Genomic DNA, 19,543 nt, shown 5'->3' with positions numbered 1-19,543 from the left:
ATCTGTCAGTCACCAGGCCTCTTCTGCGTATATACAGTCCATTCATCTACAACAGAGCAATAAAGAACACCACTCCGAGTCCGACCGTCGGCTATGAACTTGTCGGTCCCCCTCACCACGTGGTTAATTGATTCTGTTGCTGACGTCTGAACTTCTTGGTCCTGACCGTCACCTCTTTTGTGCCTCTCGTCTATATTCACTCTCGAGGAATTAGCCTCTGCCTCTCCTTACTCTCTCTTATGCCATGTCCTCTATGAAAACGCACCGACCTACCGGCTCGACAAGTCAGAACCACAAAGCGCAGCTGGCGAACGCGTATAATGAGCTCGGGAAGGAGCTTTCTTCGAGCAAGATCAGAGTTGTGGGGAACTACACCCTGGGCAGGGTGATTGGGGAGGGTACGTGGTGAAGCCTGGGCGAAGAAAAAGAGAGAGCTGACGGGATCTGCAGGCGCGTACGGGAAGGTGCGGATGGGAACGCACCGGCTCACGCAGGCGCGCGTCGCTATCAAGCAAATACCCAAGGCCGTCTCTGCGACCCTCACGCGCGAGATCCATCACCACCGTCAGCTGCACCACCCTCACATTACCCAGATGTTCGAGGTTATCGCGACAGAGAACCACATCTGGATCGTCACCGAGCTCTGTTGCGGCGGCGAGCTCTTCGACTACCTGGCTGAGAAAGGGCGCCTAGAGGAGAACGAAGCCCGCATCATATTCGGCCAGCTGTGTCTGGCAGTTGCCTACCTCCACGAGAAGGGCATTGTGCATCGCGATCTCAAGCTGGAGAACGTGCTGCTAGACGAGCGCTGCCGTGTCAAGCTCGGCGATTTCGGTTTCACGCGCGAGTTCGAGCGCGGCAACCTCATGGAGACCTTCTGCGGCACGACGGGATATGCATCGCCAGAGATGCTGCAGGGGAGGAAGTACCAAGGGCCAGGTGGGGGATTCCCTCCATACTTCTTCCCATCACTGACCTCACACCCAGAGGTTGATGTCTGGTCGCTCGGCATCATACTGTACACCCTGCTTACAGGCACTCTTCCCTTCGACGACGATGACGAGGGGGTGATGCGCGACATGATCATCCGCGGCGAGTTCGAGGACCCCGCGTGGCTGTCGTTAGGTGCGGCGTAACACCCGCGAAGCATCGCACACGCTGATAGTGAACAGAGGCGCGCGATCTGATCAAGAACGTTCTGCAGCAGGATCCCACGAAGCGGCTCACCATCCCCCAGATCCTCGCACACCCGTGGTTTACTGCCAAGGATCTGACGTTCCAGCCCGACCTCCCCGATCGCCCTCCCACGCCCGAGCAACGTGTGGAGGAAGCGGCGTCGCTTACGGACTCGAATCCCCCTTCCGACGCTTCTGTCTCCTCCTTCCAATCGGCATCCTCAGAGATCAATACTCCCGCGCCCACGACTCCTGACGACAGCACGACCTCTGACGACCCCTTCCGTGTTGAGCACCCGAACGGCAGCCAGACTACTATCAAGGACGCAAATAGCGGCCCCAGGGTGCCATTCAAGTCCAATGGTGTTCGACATCCCGAGACAGTATTCGAAGAGGATGACGACCTCGATCAGAATGCTGTACCACCAGCGCCTCTCGACTTTCCCCAACGGTCCAACTCTACGAGTTCGCGGCCAGCTCATACAGCCCGCACACCAGCGCGAACCAAGCGGCGGTCGGTCTCGTCCCAGCTGTCCGACCCGGGCAACATAGTGGGGGACAGCTTTGCGGACGATTCTATGGCGTCTACGTTGCCTATCCCCATGACGCTCGACAAGCCGGTTGACTTCACCAATCTGTTAACCACGCCCGCACCCATCATCTTCTCGACACAGCTTGAGCGCGATCTGCTCAACAGCCTCAGCATGCTGGGCTTCGACACGGGCCAGATGGTGCATTCGGTGCTCAGTGACGCGTGCGATGCCGCTGGCGCCGTCTGGTGGATGCTTAAGCGCAAAGCTGAAAAGAAGGTGCTCGAGGAGACGCGCCAGGAGGAGGCGAAGGACGAAGAGAAGATCGCGGAAGATAAGGCCATCCCGGAAACCACTTCGCCACGTCCGAGGTCGCACCACCGCCGTCATAAGCACAGGAACGCGGGCACTCAGACCGATCCTGCGCTTACGCCTCTTCGAGCGATGCCGCAGTTTTCCTTCGTGCCACCTACACCCACCTTTGCGCGTCCGTCGACGCCGCCGCAGTCGGGTACGCCTACACAGTCGCCTTTCCTATCTCCATCGACGACGACCATTGACGCTTCCATTGCATCGACTACCGAAGCGTCCACACGCTCCAATCCCAACACCCCGTCGAATAGCATCAAGGACAAGGATACGCGTGCGCGGAAGGCGCGGTCGGGCAGCGTTAGCATCATGCAGCGGGCGACGACAGCGCTTGAGGCGGCCGGCCTAGTGCGGAAGAAGAGCAACGAAGCTGTCCGAGAGGCACGCGAGCAAGCGGCAGCGAAGGAGCATACCGAGCGCAAGGTGCCAGAGAGGAAGGGAAGTACAGGACCCGAGCGCAAGGGCAGTACGGGGTCTATCGCAGAGGATGCCGCGCGGTCGTCGCACGGAAGCGGGTCGTCGCGTCTGACGAAGAGCCCACCGCCCAGGTTACAGTCGCCCTCCACCCCGCCGCCGTCTGAACACGCTCAGATCATCGGCTCGCCGTGGGTACTCACGAACAAGGAGAGCGCCCAACAGAACCATGAGTACATACCACCTCCGACACCGTCGAACACCCCAGGGGAAGGCCCGCTCAGCGCAACCTCAAGTCCGACTTACGGTGCTGGGAATCCGCGGCGCAATCGGGCCAATATACTCTCGGCTTTCCGCCTATGGTTCAATGAGGAGAGGAAGGGCAAGCGCAAGGAGGATGCTCGGCCGTATGGGCGCCCCGTGCCTTCGCCCGGCGTCGGGTACAGTACGACAACCGCCAAGCGCCGGGGCAGCAGCACTAAAGGTGGTACCCGCCGAGGCACTCATCGCCCTCAGCGCCCATCCGTCTCCTCTCGGCGTTCCAGCAGCGTCAACTCGCGGCGAAGCTCGATCGCCTCGGTGCAGATGATCATGCTCGACTCGCCCCAGCCCGTCAACCCGTCCACGTCCGGCGGCAGGCGCTCCTTCGGCGCGCACACGCCCAACTCGGAGCTCGGGGACTACCCGTCCCGCCCGTCGTCCGTGCGGAGCTTTAGCATGCACCAACATCACCGTAAGTCTACCTCCGCGGGCTCGACGGGCTCGCACTACCGAACTGCATCGCCGATGAAATACCATCACCGCGCAGGTTCGAACTCGTCGACGACGCGCGTCGTGCGCCAGCCGCGTCCGCCGCATGCGCGCTCGAACTCAGCGACGTCGTCCATCCACTCGCCACCGTCGTCGCGGCCGGCGTCGTATTACGAACCCAGCGAAAGCGAGGACTACGGTCGGACGGCGTCACCCTACAAGCACAAGCGCCGGAGCGAGTCTCGGAGCAGCGGCTCGACTTTCGTGGCCTCCAAGCGTAGTCCGTTTGCGGTGTACGGCGGGGGCACACTGGGGCGCAGCAGCTGGAAGAAGTCGTGGGGTCTCGAGCCGCCGGGCTGGCAGTCGCGCTCTGCCCATCTACCCATCGAGGTCCTTGCCATCTCGCCGGCTGAGGGCACCTCCATTCGAGACGTCTTCTCCGGCGGTCGGACGTCGCTGAACATGGGCGATGAGAGCGACTGGGTCGATGAGGATGACGATGTGCCTGCGTTTGCCGGTGGTCTCGGGCAGATGGGCACCTCATCGTCGGGAGGCTTTGTTGGTGGGAGCGCTTTCAATGCGTCGGCGAATGGATTCAGCTCGTCGCCGAGTCCATTTGGGAGCGCGAGTGTGGAAAGTGTCAATGTGCCTTCTCGGGGCCATCGTGCGACGTCGGCAAGCAAGCGCGTGCGCAGCTCGTCGGGCGGGCGATCGAAGTCGAGCCAGTCACCGAGCGAGCGAGTGTCGCCGTTGCCATCCGAGACAAACTTCGAGCCTACGGAACGCGCAGGTCGCCGGCAGCTCCCCGCGCGCTCCGGCGCCGCGTTCAAGCAGGCGATCCAGGAAGAGGACGAAGAGGAGGAGGAGTAAACGATGGCGTGCGAGGGATCGAACGACGGCGCTGGCGGCTTGGTTCAGACTACGGAGGACATCATTCTTCTTGTCCATATTCATCTTTGGTTACGTGTGCGTGCGTTTCCCCACTTATACGCGCGTGTTCGCTGTTCATATCTCTGTCCTATATCCCCCCTTTTACAGACAGACTCCGCTATCCTATTCTTTGTGTGCCATTCTACTATGTTGCGCAGTTTCTAGTGTTGTTTTCTCCTCCCCACTGGCTGGAATTGGAACCGGTCTCTGACTCATGACGGGTCGTCTTTACGACGCCCAGCATCATCGCGCGTACTCGTGCTACACTTGTATATAGCTTCGAGTACACCTACATATCCCCACATGAATGGACTTGTCGCATATGGACGTCGCTTCCGAAGACCGTGAATCATTTTTCGCGCGAGCTTGGTTTGGAGGAATTCCTTCATCATGAAGCTCAAGGAAGTTTCTTGCCAACGAAAACCAGCGTCGACATTCAATGTGGATGGTAGAAATTCGAAGGTACGATCTATGGGTTAGAACGGTGGACATGCACCTATTGTACAAGCATAAACTTCACGAGTAACACGTAGATGGAGGATCCCCGCCGTCCTAAGGAGCGCAGGGCGATAGATATACATAACAAAGGGCAGGGGAGACGCATAAGGGGTCGTAAAAGGTCGTCGTCCATGTAGACCAAGCCGTCGTCCACGGAGACCAGGCCGTCGTCCATGGAGACCAGGTCGTCGTGCAGTGCACTCGCCAATCGGCGCCTCAACAAAAATGAGAGCCTCAATGAGCGAGGGCCTCTCAGTAATCCTCCTCCTCCTCCTTCACGGACACGCCTGCGCGGAACGTGAACCTCGCGTCAAGCAGGGGCGCGCCCTCCGACGACGGTCGTGGCTTGAAGCTCTCTCGCCGTACACGCGCCGCCTTCTTCTTCGCCGCGTACGCCGACGACGCATAGGAGGAGGTGGATGTCGCGTATCCCGATGTCGACGTTGCGTACCCCGACGTCGATGTCGCATAGGACGACGTCGATGTCGACAGACTGCGCCCGAAGCCCGACGACTGCGTGAGCACGACCGTACTGGGAATACGCCCATGACCCAGCGCATGGTGCGCCGTCCCGGGCTTGGGCACGACCATCGATGGCACGGGCCGCGGGAGGGAGGACATGGACATCTTCGCGATCTTCGTCGGCGACTGCGCGCGCTGAGAGGTGGAGAGCTGTGAAGCGCCGTGTTGTGAAGCGCCGTGCTGTGCAGTGGAGTGCCCCTGAGAAGTAGCCAGCGCATTCGTCCCCCGATGCGCACCCAGCGGCGGGCGCTTGCTGCTACTATAGCTCGGCGTCGCCTCCGTCCTCTGCCGCTTATTCGGCACCGAGTGCGCGCCGCTCATCGACGAGCCGGCGCGGACAGCGGGTGTCACGACGCCCGTGCGCGCGCGCGGGTCGTATCCGTGCGAGCTCTCTGTCGGCGTCGTCGCGCGCGACGACGCCGAGCCACCACCCGCTCTCGGCACACCGCCCGGCCGCTGCCCGCCCTTGCGCTTGTTCTCCTGGTCGGCGACGCTCGCCGAGGCGAGGAGAAGCTGCATGATGCTCTCACCGTGCACGAGGAAGGGGCGGCCGGCCTCTTCTTCCCAGACAGGGATGGAGGCAAGGAGGTCCTGTTCGAGCTGCAGAGTCGTCAGTCATGTACTCAAGTAGGGATGATAGCGCTCAAGGAGGTATGATGGCGCTCAAAAAGGGATGACAACGCTCAACTCACCCTCGGCTTCTCCTTCGATACTCTCTTCCTCATCTTCTCCTCGCGCAGCAAACGGCCGGGATCCCTGGCACCACGACCCAGAAGCCGTGTCTGGTCCGTCGCCGCCGCAGCGAGCTCCTTCTCCTCGTCGCAGATCTGGAAGTACTTCTTGATGCTGGCGAGCAAGGGTGCTTTCAGACGTCGCTCTTCGCGCAGGCGCTTGATCTCGTCCTCGTGCAGGGTGAGCAGTTCCTCGGTGTGTTCGTCTGGGGGGTGAGTTAGCATGAGTTGCAGTGGTTTCGTGTGATGTGGGATAGTCGCAGTTGCAGTAGCATAGCATACATGCACGCATACAACATATATGCACGTCAACACCATATATGCGCACAACTCACCATCATAGAACGGCGCAAAATCCTCCCTCTCGTCCGCGCTCAACATGATCTCGTCCCACAGCCGCATGATTTCCTCGCGTGCAGACAAAATGAATGTGCTCATCCGCTCGCGCTTCAGCTCGAGCATCCGCTCCAATTCCTCCTCGTACTTGCGCACCGTCTCCTCCGTGCTCCCCCGATGCGCCTCCACAAACGCGTCCATGTCCGCCTCCTCCACGCCCAGCCTCCGCCACAGCCCCTCCAGCTGGTCGTACATCGCCTGGATATGCGTCTCCCGACGCCGCTTCAGGTCCTCCAGCGACGCCTGCATCGAGGTAGCCCACTCCAGGAGACCCGGCGAGGGCTCGACGTTCTCGAGGGTGACGCTCTCGGGGAGGCATTCCTCCTCGGCCTCCTCGACGCGCGCGAGGTAGTTGGCGAAGATGCGCTGGTACTCGCGTTCGTCGTTCTCGGGGAGAATGAGCATGGGCGTGGCGGCGTGGGTGGAGCGGGTGATGGGGGTGGGCGTGGAGACGAGGAAGGGGTCGCTGTCGGGGGAGCGGGTGGGGGTTGAGACGCTGTTGGAGGTGGACATGGAGAGGTCTTCGAGCATTGGGGGGTTCATGCCGAGCTCGGTGTAGAGCCAGTCGATCTGCGCGAAGATACCGGCTAGTTGCGCGAGACGCTTGGTCTGGCAGAGACAGTCAGTATCAGGTTTGTAAAGCGTACAATCAAACGCACCACTTCGCCCTTGCCTCGTACTAGCTCTTTCTCCAGCTTGGAGAAACGCTCCGGCGACACGTCCTTGTTGCACTCCGGATCCGTCCCGTCTTCGCCTGGGGCAGGGGCTGGAGTCGTGATATCGTGAGCATAGAAGTGGGGTCCCAGTATTCGCGACAAGTTGGTGATGCGATTGGTGAGTGTCGTCAACTGCTCAAGCTTGGTGTGATAGAGCTGTAGATGGCTGGTCAGTGGCGAGCCTCGTGTTAGCCCAATCAGCCACTCACCTGTCGTAGTTTCTCCTGATGTTCTGTTATCATCTCATACCTCTTCGGCAGTACCTTCTCCTTCCGTATCTCACCCACACAGCTTCCTGTAGCCTTCACATTTCCTCCCAAAGCCTTCGAATATCGTATGCACGCATCCTCAACCTGCTCGCACCGGTCGACCCATTCCTCGACCTCCTTCTGCCGCGAGTGCACGAGCTCCTCGACCTGCGCCAGAAGTTGTGCTTGCAATTTCGTAAGCTCCTCCTCCAAAGCATTTGAAGCGAGCCCGAGCTGGTGATGGAGCGTTGGCAGGAGCTGCGTTTGCGTTTGTAGATGGGTATGTAGGGAGTTCAAGAGGGACGTCAGATTCGGCGGCGGCGCCATCGTGTCGACGTCGTGCAGGGCTTCAACGGCGATGATGGCGGTTCGTAACAACGGCGGATGCGGCACGAGGCACGAGGCCTTCGTTGATGCAACATTCACGTGACCGCGACGCGTTGGGCCGTGGGAACGCGAAGTTCAACTTGCGGGTTGCTATCGCCCGCCACGGCTTCTTCGGAGGAAAGTGAAAACACGAACACATTCTTGGCTCTGTCACTCGCTATTGTTGCAGACGAGGACTTCCTGATTGTCCGAAGACCGCATTACAACCCACGGCGCGCATGGTAAGCCGGCCCGCCTCGCACATATACCACCAGTGTTCTGGACATCTGCTGACCGAACCCCGCGCTCGCTACGCACCATCTCATAGAGCGCGTGAACTGTGCCTGTCTCAATACTCTGTGCTCTAGCAACCACGCCTGTCATCGATTTCTCCGCGACGGCAACCTCGCGCTCCGTATATAAGCCCAGCCATCCAGGATCATGACCACACCGCAGGCGAGCTTTCTCCCGGCTTCTCAGTCCTCAAAGAATGCTGTCAAAAACTTGCGCTATTGGGGCTCTTCTGTCCTCGGCGATAGCTCACCCAGCGTCGCGAGCTGCACCAGCATCCTACGCCGTATGGGGTGCAGAATCGGCCATCGCGCGAGGCCAAGGACACGGACTCGACTCCGACGGAGCCGTCGAATTGTCGTACGAGCACGGCGAACTGCAATGGGCCTTGCGACTGCTTTACGAAGCAACAGGCAACGAGACGTACTACGATTACATCGTCTCCGGCGCGTCAAACGTCGTGGACGATGATGGGTCGGTCCTTGATTACAAGTGAGCTGGATCTGCATCGTGTTGGGCTGTACTGCTGACGTCGCATTCTCACAAGGCCAGAGGAGAACCAACTCGACTCCATCCGCGTCGGGCCGACTTTCTTGTACTTGTGAGCCCAATTCTAGGGGTCAGCTACGATGCTCTAACTCATTCATCTCCCAAGATACGAGAAGACCGGTGACGAGAAGTGGAAGACCGCCGCAGATGTCTTCCGCGCCCAGCTCGACGTCCACCCTCGCACCGCCGAAGGCCAGTTCTGGCACAAGACGCGGTACCCAGAGCAAGGTGAGGGTCATTCCCGCACTCTTGAGTCCACTCGTATGATGCTCTAGTACTGATCCTCCGCACCGCCAGGCTGGCTCGACGGCATCTACATGGGCGACATCTTCTATGCGCAGTACACCGCGCAGATCGAACCTGACAACACCACCGCTTGGGGTATGTGACGATCTCCACGCGCTATACTTCGAACGCAGCTCTAATAACCCCCCCTCCCCCCTTCATTCAACCTAACCCACCCACTCCAGACGACATTACCCTCCAATTCGCCCTCATGTACAACAACACCCTCCAAATCACCGCGGCCAACAACACCAACATCGGCCTGCTCTACCACGGCTACGACTACTCCAAAGCACAGCCCTGGGCGTCCGCGGACCGCGGGCACTCGCCCGAGATCTGGGACCGCGCGCTGGGGTGGTACATGATGTCGCTCGTCGACGCGCTGGACATCGTGCCCTCCGACAGCGAGGCGCACGACCTCCTTTTGACCCAGCTGAATGACTTGACATCTAAACTCATCGAGGCGGCGGACCCCGACTCTGGCGTCTGGTGGCTCGTGATGAGCCAGCCGGGGCGGGAGGGGAACTACTTCGAGAGCAGCGGGAGCGCGATGTTCGTGTATGCGTTGTTGAAGGGGGTGAGGGAGGGATACGTATCCGATAGCGATGGGGAGATCGTCGCCGCAGCGAAGAAGGCGTACGAGTACATGGTCGACAACTGGGTCGTGGACGCCGGGGATGGGACGATGGACTGGGAGGCGACGGTGTCGGTGGGGAGTCTGAGTGGGGCGGGGGATTATGAGGTGAGTGGTTTGGGGTTTGGTGATTGGGCTGGTGACTATCAATCCGTTGGGCGAGCTGGGGCTGACGGTATTTTGCAGTACTACATCAGCGTGGATACGGTTGAGAATGATCTCAAGGGTTTGGCGGCATTCATATTAGCCAGCATCGAGTATGAGCAGCTTTGAGGCCTTCGGGTGCTTCGGAGTCGCGACTCGCGATGTACATGATGAAATGCTGAAATATGATTATTATGAAGCTCTCGAGAGCATGGAGTCCTTGCTCGGGCTTCCCGGTCCTGAGCGCTCAGGACCGGGAAACAGGCCAGGTTCAGGTTCAACTTTCGCCACGTGATGAGCTGTGGGTCCACGCCCGGCATTTGCCGGCCTTCAAAGCCTCCGTTATCACTCCTGTACAGACTTGACCATAACCGTCACGTACGGCCCATACGTGTCCCTTGTCTTCCGCTCACGCTATTGACTCGATATCAGCTCTACATGACTCTTCCCGCATCTGCTTTGTGTATTGGCACGTCGGGCGTCTAGCGTGAACACGTTGAAGACATGCTACGCTGTGGGCGCCTTTGCACGGACGTGACGGACTGAGTCAAGCTAAGTCTGCGACGCCTGTCTCGCAGTATATAGAGTCCATCTACACTGCGCCTCCACTACCTCCTCCCTCTCCAGCATCAACGTTCGCAGGATGTCCTCCGCATCTACTTGCTACACCTCCGACCACCTCGAGTTGAGCGACTTCCTCATCTATCCAGAGTTCTTAGGACTCACAGAGGACGTCACATGCTATCGGGCAGAAGGATACCATCCAGTCAAGATCGGGGACGTGCTCGGCGGTGCTGGCCCCAGCTCGCTCCAGTCCAGGTATCCGACTCGCAGCCCAGCCAGATATCGAATCATGCACAAGCTCGGCTTCGGCGGCTACGCCACAGTATGGCTTGCGCAAAGCCTCGACGCGTCAGGGGCCTTTGTGGCGCTGAAAATCACGACGGGGTGGGGCCAGAGAAATGCGGAGGCTGGTATGCTAGAAGAGGCCAATGCAGGGTACGACGGTCCACAATCCTCGCACGTGTTAGGCTTGCACGACAGGTTCGAAGTGTCTGGGCCGAACGGTACCCATGCCGTGCTCGTCACTGACATCGTGGTCCCCTTCCTGTCGCTGAAGTACGCGCCGCTCTCGCCGAGGTGGCGCAAGGCTGCGGCGTACGGCTTGGTCAAGGGGCTGGCGCAGATGCATCGCGCGGGCATCGTGCATGGAGGTACGCACTGTCTGGCCCAACCTATGCCTTAGAAGAAATATACTCATCACTTGCACAGACTTCCATCTTGGGAACGCTGGCGTTGCCGTTCCTCAGCTTTCGACGCTAAGCCAAGAAGAAATCATGCAGGAACTTCGCGACCCCGATATCACGGTTATCCTGACAGCTGATCCAGCCAAGCAATCGCCCGCCCTTCCACCTTACATCGTAACGCCGTGCAATCTAGCTGAATTCTACTTGAAGATTATCGGCAACGCTGACCCGCACACGAAGGTTCTTGACCTCGGGAATGGTGAGTAGTGCCGTGTTTGTTACATGGAAGTTAGCTGATTCTCGTCCTTATGTAGCTCGAAGGGTCGGAACTATGCAGCCCACTTGGTCGTGCGCTGTGGAGGCATGTGCTCCGGAGGTGTCTTTTGCGCGGTTTGGAGAAGGGAAGGAGGGCATCGCGGCTACGAAGGAGGCAGACATCTGGGCTCTGGGAGCGACGGTGCGTCTCGCCTAGCGTCTACACTGACTTCAGACACTAACGGATGCGCTACAGATATACGAGCTCCTCACCAAGGCTCCCCTGTTCCACGGGATCGGGCACAAAGCGATAATCGAGCGCGCGTGCAATATGGCTGGCTACGTGCCGCCAATGTGGCAAGCCTGGTGGGACAGCAATGATCACTTGACCTTGACGAACGACGCCGAGACTTATTGGCTTCAGTCGCGGGAGTACATATGCCAGGGCTGCGTGGACGATGAAGATACGGATGCGGCGATCTGTTTGTTGCGGAGGATTCTTACATTGGATCCGTCTGCGAGGCCGTCGTGCGAGGATATCTTGCAGGACCCGTGGTTCCGAGACATAGCGTAGCTGTGACATCAGTTCCAGCAACGCTTTTTTGCCGTGATTGTCTCAAAAAATTGCAGCGTGCATGACTTTGTCTACAAGGGGTAGGTGCTCCCTTAGCGGTATAGGAGTGCAACTCGAGCGCCACCCAGAGTGCATTCACCTACACAGACAGCTATGAAATGTACTGGAATATACTTCTGATCATTTCATCCGGAAGTAACGTATCCTGAGAGCGACTTTGCGGCTCGACAAGGAGTTGAACTGGGACATTACTACTTTAGGAATGCTCACGTGGGGCGTGAGAGTACGCACTCCAAACTCAGCGAGCCTCAATTCCAAGTTTCCAACCTCGCACCCCCATCTCAAGCACTGACAAAGCACACCAACTCGAGCACTACGTAAGATGCACCTTGTGCGCGATGATTTCTGCATCGGAATTATGCGAACTCGGGGTTGGGAATGACCCAAATGTGGTGACATACTGGACCGCACTGTCAGGAATTTTCCCGGTTGGCGAACCGCGCCCGCGATGCACTCCCATGCACTCCCACAATCAGACGGTCCTGAAGAATGTCTTCTCCTCTGTTGGCTCTCCCTTCCCCTCGACTCTCCCTTCCCCTCGACTCTCCCTCCCCCTCGACGATCTGACCTCGTCCTACATCAATTCGAGGCGCAATCATCCGCTGGGGCCACCTCGTGTTTTAGGCGCGAGTTTCGGGCTTACTCGAGGACACGGGTCTCGGAGTCTACCTCCCTGGCCCTACTACCCGCTGACCCCGTAGTCCGTGCTCGCCAGAGGGCGCGCCCTGCAGGTCGGCTCACCGCCGCGGCCTCCTCCGTCTTGAGGCCTCGCCACCTCGCCTCCTCCTATGCTCCGGAGTCGGCTATCTTCCAGCTTCTGACCATCGCTTGTCGCAAGTACGTATTGATAACCCACGTCTTGTCCCTGAGCCTCCTGATGTTGGAGCAGGGTCGCGCGTGGTTAGTGCGTTAGCTTGCCGACCCATAAGTATCGCTTTCGGCGAAGCAGAGACTTTTCGGCGTTGCCCTCCAGGCCGCCACATCCGGCCGCATGCTGCGCGGCCCTCCGCCTGCTCCCCAGCATCCTTTGAACAAACTTGACGTCGACAATCTGCGGTACGATGCGGGGCAGATATGCGCCGTGTTTCTGTTGTACGGTATGTGAAGCCTCGCTCGCGTGTCCTTTTATGCTGAAAAGCACCGGATAGGCGTGCACGTCGCACTGTCAATTGCAGCTATACCCGTGTTAGCGTCAGTCTGCATACTATTCGGGCATATGACGCGCAGCTGATTGTCAATTGCTCTTATCCATAGGCGTAAGGAGGGACGCGTATGGCCACTAGCAACAGCTCTCGCGGTGCTTTGCGTCTCTTCGACGATAACCACCGCCATCCGATTCCCCATGACTTGGGATATATTCGGCTACGACCCGGATATAGCGGTCACGACGGCCTTGATGTTCACGGTGCTTTCCTGTCTGAACGTACGTTCGGTGACCGCGTACTGATTGAGGCATGTATCGATGAATCACTCTTTCAGTATCTGCTTAGCGATGCACTTGTCGTGTGGAGAGCATGGGTAATGTGGCCTAGCAACAACTTCGTGCGGGGATTGCTCTCGGGCTGCATGACTCTTGGTCTGTGTATGTGCCATGCCAAAAAATACTTACATCGGCATCCACTGCTGATGAACTTACCTCTTCAGCCGGGACAATCTTCGAGATCGTATCACAGACTGCAATGGTGTCCGAGCATATTGTTCTCGGCCTTCCCCTCACGGTGATGGCCATCACGCTGTGTCTGACGAATGTTGTCTCGACGGCGCTCATTGGCGCGAGGTACTGGTAAGTTATGTCCATATCACTCCTAGCGAACAAAAGGTCATGCGCGACTCCAGGATGTATAGACGGGACGTGTCCAAACTTCTCGCTCCGAACTCTAGCGGCATGGTCGGAGGTGTCCTGCTACTGCTCCTGGAGTCTGGCGTGGTATATACGGTGCTATGGGTACGCTTCTGTTTTGTGTCGTACTTGATGGCTGGCTCCTTACATCACGACATATAATTCCTTTCAGGCTATCAACATCTTCGTCCAAGTCAGCGAGAAGATCGAAGGCCACCCGCACGTCGCGGGCCATTTCGAGATGATGCACGAGACTTTCTATTTGTGTGCGGTACGTATTTCGCCTCTGCATTTAGGCGTACTTCTTATTGACCACTGTGAGTGACTAGGGCATTTATCCAACCTTCGTCGTAGTCATCGTGACTGTGCAGCAGCGCATGAACGAAGACTCTGCCGAAGGACAACCGAGCACCTTTCTCGAGTCGTTGCACTTCGCTCTTGAGTGCGACGAGCGCCGGCGGGGGACAGACACTAATTTTGAGCTCGAAGAGCCGCTCTGCGACGAATACCATACGTCCGGTACCGATTGTTCCGGTACTATCATTATTGCGTGCAGTGAAGAGATTGAACTCGCTCCTCGGACTCATGGACCTGGAGGGAAACCACAGGATCCCTGCCCATCATAAATTACTGTTCAATGGACGCATCCTACATGTACGCCCTGTAATTCCTTCGCAGATGTTCCCATTCGCTGTATCAACTACGATACGCATGACCGTGAAATACAGCGAGCCCGCTGCTTTGTCGATGCGTCAGAACAGGGACCATTAGGTCGACGTGGAGTTGGTGAGACGGTCCGTGGCCAGGACCGAAAATGGACTGAAAGTTCACGATGTCACTCGTGTCCGCCTGGTGCGGCGTCCTTCTTCCCTGAGCTCGCTACGGTGCCATGCCCTTGAACCACGGATCTCGCAAAATCTCCTCGCAAGAAGGTCGCGAGGAGGGGTCCAGCGCAAGCAGCTTTCTGAGCAAGCAAATGGCCGCATTGGCATCTTGCTCGTCCGCGCACCCATTAACGATCCAGTCTCGCTGCTCCGGGGATTCCCACCATGCGTCTGGGTTCCCAGATAGAGGCTCGCGAGGTTTGCTGTCCCACCAGGCCTGCCACTCTGGCGGGACTTTGCCTGCCATGTGAACAGCGCGTTCGGGCAGCATGCTGGGCAGATTGTTGCGAAAGAGGGTGGTGCCGGTGATGGTTTCGAAGATCTGAGAATGGTTGAAGATAAGTCAGTACGAGGGACGAAGTGGTAAGTAATCAGGTGTATACTACTCACCGCAGAACCGAGGGCCCAGACGTCAGAGGAAAATGCGATGGGGACGCGCTCTTTCTTCTTGAAACACTCGGCGAAGGCGACTTCGGGCGCGTATGCCTCCACAGCACACCTGAAGGCCGGGTTTTCTGTGCCCACTCTGTACGCTAGAATCGAATAAATGCGTTAGTTGGTGGTGATAGCCGTTGCGAAGAGGCCCCACTCGCCGTTCCCAAAGTCGTAGACCTTGATTTGCGGCTTCATCTCACCGAGATCGTTAAAGAAGTAGTCAGCCCATCGGCATGGCGTAACGATGTAAGGGGGTAGGGAGGCCGTTTGCTTCGCCGGATCGATAGGGAGGACGATGGTTAGCTCGTACTCGCCGAGGTCTTGCATGAGCTTTTCTTGAGCCTGAACGTCAGTGGGCAGTGGGACGGTGACACCTATGTTCGCCATGTGGAAGTCTGCGGGAATAGAACAATCAATATGGTATAGGACAGAGCGCAGTCTGAGCAACTGACCACCGTGAACCATATCCGCGCGGTGAATTTGCGCCATCGCCTGCACCATCCCATATACAACTTCTTTCCGCCACCAACGAGGTTGAAAGCCGACTCCTGCTGAGGCCAGCGGGACGACAACGTCCGTCACTATGCCACAATGAAGCCCATTTGGGCCGCGGATGGGAATCTTGTTGATGAACTCGGAGACGCGAGGGTGGTCCGAGCCAGCTGCCGTGTTCGCCAGCTCCAGCATCTCGGCCTCATCGAACCCATGCTCGCCGGCTGTAGGTATCTTCAGCGCCACAAAGGCCCTCGAGGAGACGGTTTGGGCGAGCCACACCGTGGCGAACGCGCCCTGGCCGAGCTTGTGCATGATCCTGTAGTCGCCTTTGGTGCCGCTGAACACTTCTCCGATGCGGACTGGATGATAGCCGCCGGGCATGTAGAAAGTGATATCTTCTGTCTCGTCCGTCGGTGGTCCGAAGTGGAATTCGTGGGGCCAGATTCGGCTTGGGTCCCGGTATAGTGACAAGACGGGCGGTGGCGAAGTCATCTTGTGGGTGTGGCGCGTGGTTGTGGTTGTAGTCGTAGTACTTATGGTGGTAGGCAGTTGGGAAGCGCGGCGTTGGTCGAGCCTTATAAGTGCCAGATAGGCGCTGCAGCATGGTTATCTGCACAGAATCAAGAGTATGTTGGGCGCTTAGAAATGCGTGTATTGACTCGACGAGCGCTTGAAAGAATGCATAAGCGCCGGAGACCTTTGACGTGTACATCACCTTGGACTGGGAGAGTATGAGCATTTGAAGGCGACATTTCGAAGCATGCGAGTGTCAAAGCAGTGGTCATTAGCGCGACGGATAGTCTGCAGATAGTATGTAGTACGCCGTGGCTCACCGCGCCCACTCACGCCACCACCTTCACCTGCTGAATGAGGTCCTCCCACTTGAACTCCTCCGGCCGCTCGTGGAACACCTGCAGCAGATTCTCCTTCTTCCCCTGGTCCCACAGGTAGAACTTCTGGATCGCCATCACCAGCGACCGCGCGTCCTCCTGCCCCAGCATGAACTTGCCCGACTCGCTGGTCGACGGCGTGATCTCCCCGCGCGCAAGCACGACGCCGTGGCTCGCGGCCAGGTCGGTGTACTGCGTCAGCACCATGTACGGTGTGGCGAACTGTTGCCGGAGCTTGTACTCCTGCAAGGGCGTGAAGATGATGGTCGCGGTAGGCGGGTTCGGGGAGGCGTTCGCCTGCGGCCGGGCGAAGATGTCGGTGGTGGGGGCGGGTGGCGCGGGGTGGATGTCCCATTGCATCAAGTAGAACTCGTAGGCGGTTTCTTTTGCGGGTTCAGAGGAAGGGGAGTCAGAGGGTGAGGTTGAGGGATTCTCGGTGGAAGACGGCGCGTCGTCCTTCTCGACGAGGCGGGGGAGGGGAATGACGAAGGTGGGGTAACGCCGCGCGATGGAGAGCATCTTTTCGTAGGTCGGGAGGGGGATGGAGGCGGAGACGAAGCCTCGACCGGTGCCGCCAGACTGCAGGTCATGATAGGTGGTCCAGATCTGAGAGACCTGCTCCGCGGTGTGTGGCGGGTCGAGCATCTTCTCTACGTTCAGGATGGAGGCCAGCGGCTGGATAAAGCACGTCAGTCAGGGTGGTCGCAACATATGGTCATTGACCATAACGCACCTTCACAGGAGAGCTATCCGAGCGCGCCGCCATCGCTGGCGGCGGCGTCCGGGGTGCGGACGAGGACTTCGCTTCCTCCTTCAATGCCTGCGCCGCCTCCGTCTCGCGCTGCTTGCGCAGGGCCTCGCGCACCGCGGCCTTCTCCTCTTCAAGCTTCTTCTTGGCTTCTTCAGCAAGTTGCTCAAGAGAGACGCCCTTCCTATACACCAGGGAGGCGCCTATTCAATATTCACCTTCAGGAATGCGGAGGGGGATCCAGGGACTTACTCCTCGGCCTTCTTCTTCACCTTGTCGGCGTACTTCGGGTGCAGGTCAACTGCATACCCGCGGTATAGTCTAGGAGTAATGGCTGTATACCTAGGTACGCTCGCGGTCCTCAGGCGACACCCTAGACGCAGGAACATGATGAAGGTCTACTTGAAGAGTTGACCGAAAGTCGCGACGAAGTCCGGTACGACGGGGCGGCTCGGCCCGTCGTTTGGTTTGACCATCCGTATTTGGGTACCATTGTTCTTTTGATCTTTACCACCTTCGTCCTGATGAATATTCCTTTTTTCCTGCACCCTGTCAAGGATGGGAATTCAGCAGTCCGTATTATGTCCCGACACAAGCGAGGGGCCCCTCCGAAGTCGCCGAACGAGAGGGATGTCCAACGCCGGCGCTGCCTAGATCGAGGAGGCGGTGTTCCATGACCGCTGTAAGCCCCACGGGGGCCATATCATGCTTCAAGTGCCCGTGTTGCGCCCCGTCATTACCCTCCGTCTTGACCGTAAACATCCATCTTGTCTCTTCCTTCGATGTCCGTCCGCTCGCGTCCTCCGTCACGATCGTACTCCCCGTCGCAGGATCGCGCGTCGTTCGCGCAGGAGCGTGCATCCTTCGCGACAGACGACCGCGCCTCGTTCTCGCCACCAGACCGCTCATCCTTCTCGTCACAAAGCCGCCCGTACTCCCCATCCCAACCGCCCCCGTATCCCCCTCCGCAAGTCCGCGCGTATTCCCCTTCGCCGGCCCGCGCCTCGTCCCCTGCGCGCAGCTCGAAGGGCGGCTACTCCGACTGCAAGGGCGGCTACCTCGACTTCGACGACGAGAGCACATATGCGCCCTCCACGTTCCGCGGCTCATGGCACAAACCCTCGAGATCCGTCGCGGACCTCGACTCCCTCATCCGCGACGAGGAGTCGCTGGCGAGCTTGCCGAATCGTGCGTTCTCCGTGAATTGTGACGCTAGCGGCGGCGAACTTACATTTTGCATTATCTGACCTGTACAATACTCCCCGTTCTGCGGCCTGTGCCCTCAATTACGACCTACCGCTCTCCGTCCGCGTTGTCGTGTCCTCTCCCCCCAGCCCGCCTCCTCTCCCGCGAAGTAGAACGAATCGTCGGCGACGACAACGCGCCACACACGACCGAGATCGACACCATCCCGTGCGCGGGCCTCCGCATCATGCACGGCCCGCTCAAGGGCCTATTTGCGTGGCGCCTCGTTGTGCGGGTGGACCATTCGTTAAGTACAGGTGCCGGCGATGGTTTGGGAGCAGGCTCTAGTAACGGCGCTGGCACGGGCTTCGACTCAAACAGCATGACCGCCAGCTCGCGCCGGACGAGCACGAGCACGGTGTGGTCAAGTAGCTCGGCGAGGTCAAGGAACACTGTGCGGTCAAGCAGCGCGAACACGGACACGCCGCCCGACGCCATCGTCGCGAACTTCGTTCTCGACACCGCATCTCCGTACACGCGGGTCTCGCCGGAGACTTTGCTTGCGCTGGGGTGCGCGGGCGGCATGCGCCCCGGACAGATCGCCGCGGTGACGGTGCAGGGCGTCCGGACGGCGTGCGTGGTCGGGCAACCGGGGGAGGCCAATAGTATCGGGGCGCCGTTCATTGTGGATGGCTCCCTGACGTTCTACTTTGACCATCGGTTGGATGCGCCGGTGTTGTATGGTGCGTTGCTGAAGTTCATTCATGCCATGTCCTCGAGTCTATCTGTATCATCTTTCTGCGTTCATTCGCATCACCCCCTTTGCTGTCAGACATGTCATTTCCCTTCCTGTCCCTACCCTTCCGCTTCTCAAAGTGAATATTCTGCTGACCTCCCTCACCACCAGTCGACGACGAAAACCGGAAGCCGGACGTATCGGGCATACCGCGGACGATCGCGCGCACGTTCCATCGCAGTATAATGCGCGTTGTTAACCATTTGCATATGCGGTCGATGTCGTTGTCGCCGCTCAGGGGTACTTGACGGATCCTTAGGGGGTATGAGGAGGTGGTGAGCGACCCAGGATCAGATTTTCCTGGCCTTGTCGCAGCATCTTTAGGCGATTGAGAGGTCATTTTCAGCGTTGCACATCGACTTGACCCTCTTGTGCTTTTCCTTTCGGCTTTCACGTGCTGTACGGTTCGTTTTGATCTATCTATTTGAATATCAATGCAATTAGCCTATGCGACTTGGTCTTCAAAGAGGTAGCAGGTCAATTTAAACCACGACGGGATTGTGGCGTGACAGTGGTAGCGTCACAGTTCATATCACGCACGTGCTCATCTCCGGCTTCTCCCGTCCGCCCATTCAGATTCCACCTT

The 19,543-nt window shown here is 58.5% G+C and overlaps 8 protein-coding genes across 8 annotated transcripts; 5 read left to right on the top strand and 3 right to left on the bottom strand.

Annotated features, from left to right (window-relative positions):
• The first annotated feature begins 160 nt into the window (after positions 1-160).
• On the top strand, positions 161-4,588 carry SCHCODRAFT_02592061 (Pkinase-domain-containing protein). Its single transcript, XM_003025953.2, has 4 exons — positions 161-398; positions 451-939; positions 988-1,125; positions 1,173-4,588. The coding sequence occupies exons 1-4, from the start codon at positions 245-247 to the stop codon at positions 4,106-4,108; spliced, it is 3,717 nt and encodes a 1,238-aa protein (XP_003025999.2). The 5' UTR covers positions 161-244; the 3' UTR covers positions 4,109-4,588.
• SCHCODRAFT_02693344 (uncharacterized protein) lies at positions 4,542-7,655 on the bottom strand. The gene is made up of 5 exons (XM_003026033.2): positions 7,241-7,655; positions 6,975-7,187; positions 6,255-6,924; positions 5,881-6,125; positions 4,542-5,788 (listed from the first exon to the last, which is right to left on the bottom strand). The coding sequence occupies exons 1-5, from the start codon at positions 7,604-7,606 to the stop codon at positions 4,919-4,921; spliced, it is 2,364 nt and encodes a 787-aa protein (XP_003026079.1). The 5' UTR covers positions 7,607-7,655; the 3' UTR covers positions 4,542-4,918.
• A 241-nt stretch (positions 7,656-7,896) lies between these two features.
• On the top strand, positions 7,897-9,759 carry SCHCODRAFT_02642275 (glycoside hydrolase family 105 protein). Its single transcript, XM_003025955.2, has 6 exons — positions 7,897-8,428; positions 8,484-8,537; positions 8,592-8,713; positions 8,783-8,866; positions 8,956-9,512; positions 9,591-9,759. Exons 1-6 carry the CDS (start codon positions 8,136-8,138, stop codon positions 9,675-9,677), a joined length of 1,197 nt encoding a protein of 398 aa, XP_003026001.2. The 5' UTR covers positions 7,897-8,135; the 3' UTR covers positions 9,678-9,759.
• A 142-nt stretch (positions 9,760-9,901) lies between these two features.
• SCHCODRAFT_02555806 (kinase-like protein) lies at positions 9,902-11,805 on the top strand. Its single transcript, XM_050343712.1, has 4 exons — positions 9,902-10,762; positions 10,821-11,054; positions 11,110-11,252; positions 11,307-11,805. The coding sequence occupies exons 1-4, from the start codon at positions 10,192-10,194 to the stop codon at positions 11,622-11,624; spliced, it is 1,266 nt and encodes a 421-aa protein (XP_050197742.1). The 5' UTR covers positions 9,902-10,191; the 3' UTR covers positions 11,625-11,805.
• A 1,221-nt stretch (positions 11,806-13,026) lies between these two features.
• On the top strand, positions 13,027-13,853 carry SCHCODRAFT_02517639 (uncharacterized protein; the record flags this gene model as incomplete). The annotated part of the gene is made up of 6 exons (XM_003025957.2): positions 13,027-13,107; positions 13,164-13,266; positions 13,329-13,467; positions 13,494-13,629; positions 13,697-13,795; positions 13,821-13,853. 6 exons carry the CDS (start codon positions 13,027-13,029, stop codon positions 13,851-13,853), a joined length of 591 nt encoding a protein of 196 aa, XP_003026003.2.
• A 126-nt stretch (positions 13,854-13,979) lies between these two features.
• SCHCODRAFT_02716838 (kinase-like protein) lies at positions 13,980-15,949 on the bottom strand. The gene is made up of 4 exons (XM_003026034.2): positions 15,296-15,949; positions 15,002-15,238; positions 14,799-14,941; positions 13,980-14,730 (listed from the first exon to the last, which is right to left on the bottom strand). Exons 1-4 carry the CDS (start codon positions 15,828-15,830, stop codon positions 14,404-14,406), a joined length of 1,242 nt encoding a protein of 413 aa, XP_003026080.2. The 5' UTR covers positions 15,831-15,949; the 3' UTR covers positions 13,980-14,403.
• Positions 15,950-16,099: 150 nt separating this feature from the next.
• SCHCODRAFT_02642268 (ATP11-domain-containing protein) lies at positions 16,100-17,379 on the bottom strand. The gene is made up of 3 exons (XM_003026035.3): positions 17,229-17,379; positions 16,962-17,160; positions 16,100-16,903 (listed from the first exon to the last, which is right to left on the bottom strand). Exons 1-3 carry the CDS (start codon positions 17,363-17,365, stop codon positions 16,181-16,183), a joined length of 1,059 nt encoding a protein of 352 aa, XP_003026081.1. The 5' UTR covers positions 17,366-17,379; the 3' UTR covers positions 16,100-16,180.
• A 114-nt stretch (positions 17,380-17,493) lies between these two features.
• On the top strand, positions 17,494-19,413 carry SCHCODRAFT_02642259 (uncharacterized protein). The gene is made up of 3 exons (XM_050346270.1): positions 17,494-18,164; positions 18,311-18,904; positions 19,069-19,413. Exons 1-3 carry the CDS (start codon positions 17,759-17,761, stop codon positions 19,203-19,205), a joined length of 1,137 nt encoding a protein of 378 aa, XP_050197741.1. The 5' UTR covers positions 17,494-17,758; the 3' UTR covers positions 19,206-19,413.
• Positions 19,414-19,543: the final 130 nt, after the last annotated feature.

This window comes from Schizophyllum commune (genome assembly GCF_000143185.2).
Source record: "Schizophyllum commune H4-8 unplaced genomic scaffold SCHCOscaffold_13, whole genome shotgun sequence".
NCBI lineage: Eukaryota > Fungi > Basidiomycota > Agaricomycetes > Agaricales > Schizophyllaceae > Schizophyllum > Schizophyllum commune.
Note: the sequence above shows the minus strand (reverse complement) of the source record. Positions and strands in the feature narration are given on the sequence as shown.